Consider the following 9451-nt stretch of genomic DNA (forward strand, 5'->3'; position numbering starts at 1 on the left):
CTAAGGCAATGTGTAAAATTGTTCCTGATGGTGGATCAATGGGCCCATAGTCGAACCCTGGCATTGCTGCTTACCCTCTCGCTTCGGCTCTTCTCTAGTGTAGCCTACATTCATGAATTTGCTTAGTTGCAAAATACTTATATTCACAAACATAAAAAACATTGTGCAAAATGTTTGCCTGTCCATGTTTTTATTACTATTCCTTCTTTCTTTCTTTCTCTTTCTTTCTTTCTTTCTTTCTTTCTACATTCATGAATTAATTAATTGAGTTGGCAGTAATTTTGTTTGAGTCACCAGTGGTCTGCATCAAAAATCCAGTGCGACGTTTGCGTACTATTATCTTTCGTCATCATTCTGCGACAGGCTCGCCAGCACACAAAAACCACAACACAGACTCTCAAACAGATTAAACGTTGCTGATTGCATGTGGTTTGCGAAATATCGATGTTGACACGTAGCAATACCAGGTAAGCTGAACTGTTGTCACCAAATGTAGACCGATTTTCTTATATGGGCTTGTGTGTGTTTTTCTCTTAGCTAGCTAACGTTAGCTATCTAAGTTAGCATCTGAGCCTACCAATAAATACATTGTGATAACGTTAGTTAGCTAACGTAGATAATTAGTGCGATGCATGTGCCAGATGCAGTACTGTAGATAAAATGCCAAAGGCTGGGCAAGCCTTTCGTGTGACAGCAAGTGTTCGTTTCAAGGCTAGCTAGCTTGCTAACTGACGTTTTCTCTTTTTTTGGTCACATTTTGGTCACATTTTATTTTATTACAGAAAAATCAGTATACATACAAGAAGTATACAAAAGGACAATAACATATGTTAGGGGGTACAACAAATGACAGATTATACAAATACCTTAAAAGATGCACACATTGATTGTTTTAGCAGCTTTCTTATTAAAAGAATGTAGGAGGGTCTTAATGTACTGCTCGAATTCCTTCTAGAAAACACGGAAGAGTGGTTTATTACAAGTGAATTTACATTTATCAATATGAAAGTTTTCCATTAGCACAATTAGATTAATGAGAATTGTTTTTCTTTATCCTTTTATATAGTTAAGGAAGCAGAACGTTCTCCCGTAGAAAAACAAGTAATCAAGAATATTAACAATTATTAAACTATGAATATCTTTCTATAATTTCTTTACATGTAGAAACTGTTTCTGGATGCTCAACACAAAAAGTACTGTTCATGTCTGAGTTTCTTCATGTACTGACTCGCAGGGTAATACTTCTGGCCTTCCCTGTAGCCCAGTTTGCAACACCAGGGTTGTGGGTTCGATTCCCAGGGGGGGCCAGCACAGAAAAAAAAAAAATCATAAATAAAAAAAAAAATGTATGAAATGTATGCATTCACTACTGTAAGTCGCTCTGGATAAGAGCGTCTGCTAAATGACTAAAATGTAAATGTAAATGTAAATGGGTCATTCTGAAAGAGACCTCTTTGACCTTGTTAACAAGCAGGTATTTGTGTGGTAATAAGCAGACTTTTTTCCCAACAGATATTGACAAATGTATTTCAGTAAGTTGTGACATAAGAAATGGATACAATATCCCTTTTGAAATGAAGCGCGTATAGATATGTTATTCTGAGGAAGCAAGGAGAAACACGTTTACTATTGGAGAGACCACTGAATCAAGCGAGGGCAGGTGAAGAAGGTAAGGTCTGGTTACACCTCTAAACAACATGAGAGTTCCAGATGGAATAGCATCAAAGACTATGGCGAGCTCTCTTGGTGTAACAGGGATATTGTAACAAGATAAAAAATCCTCATAATTGAGTAACAATCCTTCTGCATTAAAAAGTTGACTCATCAGCAGGATATGATTATTAAGCCAGTTCTTTAAAAAATAAAGACTTTGTTTCTATACAAAATATCCTTATTGTTCCAAATGAAAAACCTATGCGGGGAATTTTTTTTATTTATTAACCACCACGCTAAGAATACTTGTCTATGAAAAGCAGATCATTTTGTAGGGATCTTATCAATGTTATAGTAACAAATTGAATCTACCATGTCAACTGATGTCTGAGTTGATTACATAACAGTCCTGACATCATTAGTTACAGTTACTATTGTAACATTGATATTGGTGATGAGGGTTTTCTGGACACTTCTTTCTGGACACAATAACGTAAACTCATCTTTGATATATAAACCTATCAATTCTGTGCTAGTAACTAGCTAGCCCGCTATGGCTGGTTTGTGTAGCTCTAACTGCCTCAATATTCAAGTGGATATGACAGTAATTGTAACATTATATTGCCATGTCAATGCATTGAAAGTAAAATTACCTAGCTGTCCAGCCCTTTAGATATTTTTACAAAATGACTAAGGTTATTTAATATCTCAAATTCTTCACATTTTGCCATGGGGCGGAGAGAAGATTTAGCAATTTTACAGCTAATGTCATGGAATTCTAATAATTTTGCCATGGAGAGGAAAATGAGCCGTTTTACAGGGGTATGCGCAATGCCGTCGGGGGTACGCCCCAAAAAATGTGATTCACATAAAACATTTTTTTTTATTTCTTCACATTTTTAAACAGTCCATTTATATTTTCCAATGGGGCTATACATTTGGGTGAGGTTTTTTTCTCGCCTGAGTAGCCTTGTTTCACTGCCACAAAATAAAATGAAACCATCTAGTGTTCAGCGAAATAACAACACAATGTCAAATACAGGTAGCCTAGTCAAATAATTAACATCCAATCACATGAACCATTACTCTCGCGGGAGTTCCACTAACAGTCCGTATGTAGCCAAATGTAGCTGCTGCTCATGTTGGTATCTGTACTGATGGCGTGACAGGGAGACGTAGTTGACTGGTAACGCGTGTGCAAGCGGTTGCTCCCAACGCCACTTGGGTACACTGCAGCATCCACCAAGGGGCTCTTGCTGCCAAGGGAATGCCTGACAGCTTGAAAGACGTTTTGGACACTACAGTGAAAATGCTTAACTTTGTTAAAGCAAGGCACCTGAACTCTCGTGTATTTTCTGCACTATGCAATGATATGGGCAGCGACCATGTAACGCTTTTACAACATACAGAAGTGCGCTGGTTATCAAGGGGCAAAGTATTGACACGTTTTTTTAAATTGAGAGACGAGCTTAGTTTTCTTTACTGACCATCATTTTCATTTGTCTGACTGCTTGCGTGATGACGAGTTTCTCACAGGGCTGGCCTATCTGGGTGATGTATTTTCTCGCCTGAATGATCTGAATCTAGGATTACAAGGACTCTCCGCAATTATATTCAATGTGCGAGGCAAAATTGAGGCTATGATTAAGAAGTTGGAGCTCTTCTCTGTCTGCATTAACAAGGACAACACACAGGTCTTTCCATCATTGTATGATTTTTTTTGTGTGTGGTAATGAACTCAAGGTTACGGACAATGTCAAATGTGATATAGCGAAGCACCTGAGTGAGCTGGGTGTGCAATTACGCAGGTACTTTCCCGAAACGGACGACACAAACAACTGGATTCGTTATCCCTTTCATGCCCTGCCTCCAGTCCACTTACCGATATCTGAACAAGAGAAACTGCAACAAGCGGTTCTGTGAATATTTTATTTAATCATAAGCCACTGCCAGGTTTATGGATTGGGCTGCGCTCCAGAGTAATCGAGCTGTTAAGACACCGATGCCTTTTGCAACCACGTACCTATGTGAGAGTGGATTCTCGGCCCTCACTAGCATGAAAACTAAATACAGGCACAGACTGTGTATGGAAAATGATTTAAGACTGAGACTCTCAACCCAACATTGCAGAGATATGTGCATCCTTTCAAGCACACCCTTCTCATTCTCATTTTCAATGAACAAATAAGGTTTTATATGTAAGATGGTTAAATAAAGAGCAAAATTATTCATTGTTATTATATAATTTTTTGTGCCCTGGACCTATAAGAGCTCTTTGTCACTTACCACGAGCCGGGTTGTGAAGACAACTCGCACTCATTCTTATGTTTTTTCTATTTAAAAAAAAAAAATTACCCCCTTTTTCTCCCCAATTTTCGTGGTATCCAATTGTTATTAGTTACTGTCTTGTCTCATCGCTACAACTCCTGCACGGACTTGGGAGAGGCGAAGGTCGAGAGCCATGCGTCCTCCGAGACACAACCCAACCAAGCCGCACTGCTTCTTAACACAGCGCGCATCCAACCCAGAAGCCAGCCGCACCAATGTGTCGGAGGAAACACCGTACACCTAGCGACCTGGTCAGCGTGCACTGCGCCCGGCCCGCCACAGGAGTCGCTAGTGTGCGATGAGACAAGGATATCCCTGCCGGCCAAACCCTCCCTAACCCGTACAATGCTAGGCCAATTGTGCGCCGCCCCGTGGGCCTCCCGGTCGCGGCCATCTGCGACAGAGCCTGGGCTCGAACCCCGAGTCTCTGGTGGCACAGCTAACACTGCGATGCAGTGCCTTCCTCATTCTTATGTTTAATAAATGTATTGTGTGTGTGTGTGGCAGGCTTACAATGATGGCAAAAAAGAAACATTTGAGAGTGCGCCGACACTGGTGCTAGAGGGGGTACGCAGGTGGATGTTGAATGTTTGAAGGGGTACGGGACTATAACAAGTTTGGGAACCACTGCTCTAGACAGTAGGTAAAATGACTTGGTGACTTTGCTTGTGTTTGTTTGGGTATCCCCCGGTCAGGCCCCCCTGCACTGTCTTCTCATAGTGCTTTTGTGTGAGCGCGGTCGGGATGGGCCAGCAGATCTCAGGCCAGGCGGTGATGACCAGTCTACCTGAGAAGCTGGTGAAACACGCCGGGCTGGTACGAGACAGCGGTTACCTCAACTACGAGGAGTTCCTGGGCAGGGTAGCAGAGCTCAATGACATGTAAGGCTGACTATGTTGTGTCATACTGTCAATATACTCCATGTTTTCAATATACTCCATGTTCTTTGTAATAAGTCAGTAGGCAAAGAGAATAGCTGTCTTTCATTTCCAGATGGTGAGCTAAGGCCCCAAAGTGACATACTGGTCCTCCTCTGGCACTTCTTGATCATTATCCAATTACACCACTGGTTATTAACTGACACGATCCAGGTTAGGAACATAGTCAAGAGCTAGAGAGCGGCGATAAATTGCCTGAATTGATATAACGATAAATGGAACGTTTTTATTTATTTTATTATCATTTAAACTAGTACTACTAGTTTAACGGTTGTATCTATCAATTGTCCCGTTAACAATCACACATAATAGTAAATGTATTTCATTTAAAACTTCGCATTTCTATAGTATAGGCTACTTATTATTGCAGGCATTTTGCTGATATCGTTACGTGATCGGTATGGTCGGTGTCGATTATTGTCCCAGCTCTAGCTAGAGCATTCTCGGCCAACTAGAATTTAACCTAGTCTCTTCCCCAATCAGTAGGCCTTGCTGCCGCTAGTGTAAATTTAGCTCTCATAGGCAGTAAGTGACAGAAAATAAGGATAGTTTGGTGACAGTGTTGAATTGAACAGAAAATGCATTGCTTTGGTTGGACGACAGCACTTAACCAGTGGCATAAAACAAACTCTTAGATAACTTTAAGAGTGACTTACCTTACAAAGATTGATCATAAAATATTGCAAAAATGTCATGACTCATAATAATCAAACATCCCTTTAATTGGTGGGGATGAGCCTAATCTTCTCCACGACTATTACATTGTTCCCATTAGTGAGTCCTTCCCTTACGGTGAAATAATTTAAACAATGTTTCTCCATGAATGTGAACTGGACAGGACAGCTAAGCTGGCAGCTGGACAGCAAAAACACCTGATCTTTGAAGTCCAGACTGGCTCGGACACCTCTGCTCTGTGGAAAGTGGCTGTGAGAATAGTTTGTACCAAGGTGAGAGAGGGACAAACTGAAGTTGGTCTCTAATGAACGAGACTTGTCATTGTGAATCAGTCTACATTCTCGCCAGCTTTTTACGGGGCATGTGTGTGTTTTTGAAACTTAAATTGTTTGTCGTGTGCAGTGTGTGTGCATGGCATGTGCATGTTTTTGAGACTGAAAAGTGTCTTATTGCCCTGTGTTTTGTCAGATCAACAAAGAAAATGGGATGGTGGAGGCGTCTCGCATCATGAACCTGTACCAGTTCATTCAGCTGTACCGTGACATTACCAGCCAGGCAGCAGAGGTGCTGTCAGCAGAGGGCGCCAGCCTCCCGTCTGGAAACCTCCCATCAGGGGACTCCTGTCAGGCCAGCGTGTGGATGGGCAGGTTAGTACATCACTGTGTGTTTTCTTTCATATTTCTGTGTGTAGTCTTGCGTTGCCATCCTTCCAAGTCTCATTTATTACTTTGCTCTTCTCAATTGTGGGAAAGAGGAAGTCTGGAAGCTGAGTGATTGGTCTGTGATGCAAGCCATTGTGTTTATTCCCATACAGGGTAAAGCAGTTGACTGATGAGGAAGAGTGCTGTATCTGCATGGATGGGAAATCTGACCTCATCCTGCCCTGTGCTCACAGCTTCTGTCAGAAGTGCATTGACAAGTGGTAAGAGAGACGGACACTAGCCACAACAGTCCACAGATAAATCTGTTGTCAAAAGGTCAATTTTCATGGGTAATTTGAGTCAATTAAATTAATTGGTTTGTTTTCATAGGAGTGGGCAGAGCAGGAATTGTCCAATATGCCGCTTGCAAGTGACCGCTGCTAATGAGTCGTGGGTGATGCCTGATGCCCCTACAGAGGAGGACGTAGCTGGTTATATCCTCAACCTGGCTGACGAGGCAGGCCATCCGCACAGACCTTAAACTAGTCAACACTAAGACACTGATAAATTAGTGACAGACAAACTGACATCGGGAATAGTTTGGGGTTTTCCCCTGACTTAGTGTAGGGCCTGTAGTTTTCCCCTGACTTAGTGTAGGGCCTGTTGTTTTCCCCTGACTTAGTGTAGGGCCTGTTGTTTTCCCCTGACTTAGTGTAGGGCCTGTTGTTTTCCCCTGACTTAGTGTAGGGCCTGTTGTTTTCCCCTGACTTAGTGTAGGGCCTGTTGTTTTCCCCTGACTTAGTGTAGGGCCTGTTGTTTTCCCCTGACTTAGTGTAGGGCCTGTTGTTTTCCCCTGACTTAGTGTAGGGCCTGTAGTTTTCCCCTGACTTAGTGTAGGGCCTGTTGTTTTCCCCTGACTTAGTGTAGGGCCTGTAGTTTTTTCTCGTCAGGAAAAAACCTTGGCCTAGTTTTGGGGTATGTAGATAGGATTTGGTTTGCTTTATAGAAATGTGCCTATGTGATTTTCACTTTTAGCAATAACCACTGGTTATATTTCTTTTATGTTCTCTTTTTTACTTTTCCATATTTTTCCATGATTGCTCTCCAAAGTGGATGTGTATATAAGATTTAAAGGTGTGTGTGTATATACACTCAGTGGCCAGCTTATTAGGTACACTACCCCATTCACGAAAATGGTTTGTTTCTACAGACAGTGAGTCACGTGGCCGTGGCTTGCCATATAAAGCAGGCAGACAGGCATCGAGGCATTCTGTTACTTTTCGATTGAATGTTAGGATGGGCAAAACGACTGACCTAAAGCGACTTTAAGGATGGTTTGCTCATCGGTGCCAGGCACGCCGGTTCCAGTATCTCAGAGGCCCGGCCTCCTGGGCTTTTCAGGCACGACAGTGTCTAGGGTTGATCAAGAATTGCGCGACAAACAAAAAAACATCCAGTCAGTCCTGTGGGCAAAAACAGTTCATTGATGAGAGGTCGAAGGAGAATGGCAAGAATCTTGCAAGCTAACAGGCGGGCCACAAACGGGCAAATAACAGTGCAGTACAACAGTGGTGTGCAGAACAGCATCTCAGAACGCACAACTAGTCGGTCCTTGTCACAGATGGGCTATTACAGCAGACGACCACACTGGGTTCCACTCCTATCAGCTAAAAACAAGAAGAACTGGTTCCAGTGGGCACGCCATCACCAATACTGGACAATTGAGGAGTGGAAAAACACTGCCTGGTCCAACGAATCCCGGTTCGTGTTGCGTCATGCTGATGGTAGAGTCAGGGTTTGGCGTTAGCAGCATGAGTCCATGGCCCCATCCTGCCTTTTTTCAACAGTACAGGCTGGTGGTGTAATGGTGTGGGGAATGCTTCCTGACACACTTTAGGTCCCTTAATATCAACTGAGCAACGTTTCCATGCCCTTTAAAATTCAGGCTGTTCCCGGGGCAAATGAGGGTGTGACCTGGTCCTAGATGAGTGTACCTAGTAAATTGGCCACTGAATATGTCCACAAGAATATAACATGTAACCACATTGTTTCCGTTCGGCTTGGTTATACCTACTCTTAAAATTGCGCTTTGAATCCTGGATAATAGTAGATGTTTTAGTATAACGGTTATAGGCAGCTCTGTAACTGCTGTTGAACTTTGCATAAATCAATGTAGTCACATGAATACTTTAATTTTGAAATCCACACACTGTGGGAATGGTTTGTAATTTCATGAAATGTGAAAATAAGTACAATAATCTTATGGATGCTTTAGCCAGGATAAAGCTTTCTATTTTCTCTTTAATCAACATGTTAGGGTGGGGTGATTTCTATCAACTATTTTTAGCTTTTAGTCTAAATTACTGTTTAACATAATTTAAACAAAACTTCTGCATTATTATTTACAATAATTATTTATTGTATCACAGATACCCAGGCCAGTGCATTGGATGTTTTAAATAATGTACTTTTTATTAAGTGTGAGAGACTGAGTGAATGTTAAAATAATACATATATATTTTTATTCCCATTAGGTAACTAAAGATTTAAGCTGTTTTGTGTATGTACTTTACTCACGACTGACTGTTAGTTAAACAATGATTTAACATATATTTTTTTAAATATTAGTCCACGCAACATTTTTAACCAAATCTGACAAAGTATTTAGGGTTTGTAATGTTGACCAATTGCACTTTTGAACACTTTTGTATTTCGCTGTGACAATCGTATTATTGTTGTGCATCTTTGAGTATAGCAAAATCCACTACAACATAATTGATGTCCTTTAGAAGTGTAGCAGGGCTCTACACTTACAAGATGAGTAACTTTGCCTGAGGACTTGTGTTAGCAACCAGAGCTAACAACTAGGCTTTAGCTCAGTGGGCTAACGCAGTCTTCAGTTTCATCGATAGCCTGTGTTCAACCTGGTTGGTTACAGAAGAGCACAGCCTAGTAATTTTATGAAAGTCAAACTGCATTTATCATTTGAGTGCAATGTTCTATGGTGGCCTATAGGTGGTAGCATGTACCCTGTAACTGCACCTGTAGTTGGCTGGAGTACTTAAGAATGACTAATTCAGGATGTTTAGGACGCAACTTGCTAGTTAACTATGATTATGGTGTTTTCTTGTTAATTGATAAACTGAACTGTCTCTTTGAACATTCATAAGATAAATCAACAACAGGCTAATAAAGAGGGCAGTTATGTCTTTTGGC

The 9451-nt window shown here is 41.4% G+C and overlaps 1 protein-coding gene across 1 annotated transcript; it reads left to right on the forward strand.

Annotated features, from left to right (window-relative positions):
* The first annotated feature begins 334 nt into the window (after positions 1-334).
* LOC115197497 (RING finger protein 141) lies at positions 335-7292 on the forward strand. Its single transcript, XM_029759110.1, has 6 exons — positions 335-467; positions 4677-4862; positions 5758-5866; positions 6063-6241; positions 6409-6516; positions 6626-7292. The coding sequence occupies exons 2-6, from the start codon at positions 4726-4728 to the stop codon at positions 6774-6776; spliced, it is 684 nt and encodes a 227-aa protein (XP_029614970.1). The 5' UTR covers positions 335-467; positions 4677-4725; the 3' UTR covers positions 6777-7292.
* Positions 7293-9451: the final 2159 nt, after the last annotated feature.

Source organism: Salmo trutta, chromosome 7 (genome assembly GCF_901001165.1).
Source record: "Salmo trutta chromosome 7, fSalTru1.1, whole genome shotgun sequence".
In the NCBI taxonomy this organism is placed as follows: Eukaryota; Metazoa; Chordata; class Actinopteri; order Salmoniformes; family Salmonidae; genus Salmo; species Salmo trutta.

What these genes read in the sequence shown, in the direction of transcription:
- LOC115197497 (XM_029759110.1), top strand. Translation starts at nt 4,726, where the DNA reads ATGGGCCAGCAGATCTCAGGCCAGGCGGTGATGACCAGTCTACCTGAG. An exon ending in TGAGAATAGTTTGTACCAAG is followed by an intron (nt 5,867 to 6,062) that starts GTGAGAGAGGGA and finishes GTGTTTTGTCAG; the next exon opens with ATCAACAAAGAAAATGGGAT. An exon ending in GCCAGCGTGTGGATGGGCAG is followed by an intron (nt 6,242 to 6,408) that starts GTTAGTACATCA and finishes ATTCCCATACAG; the next exon opens with GGTAAAGCAGTTGACTGATG.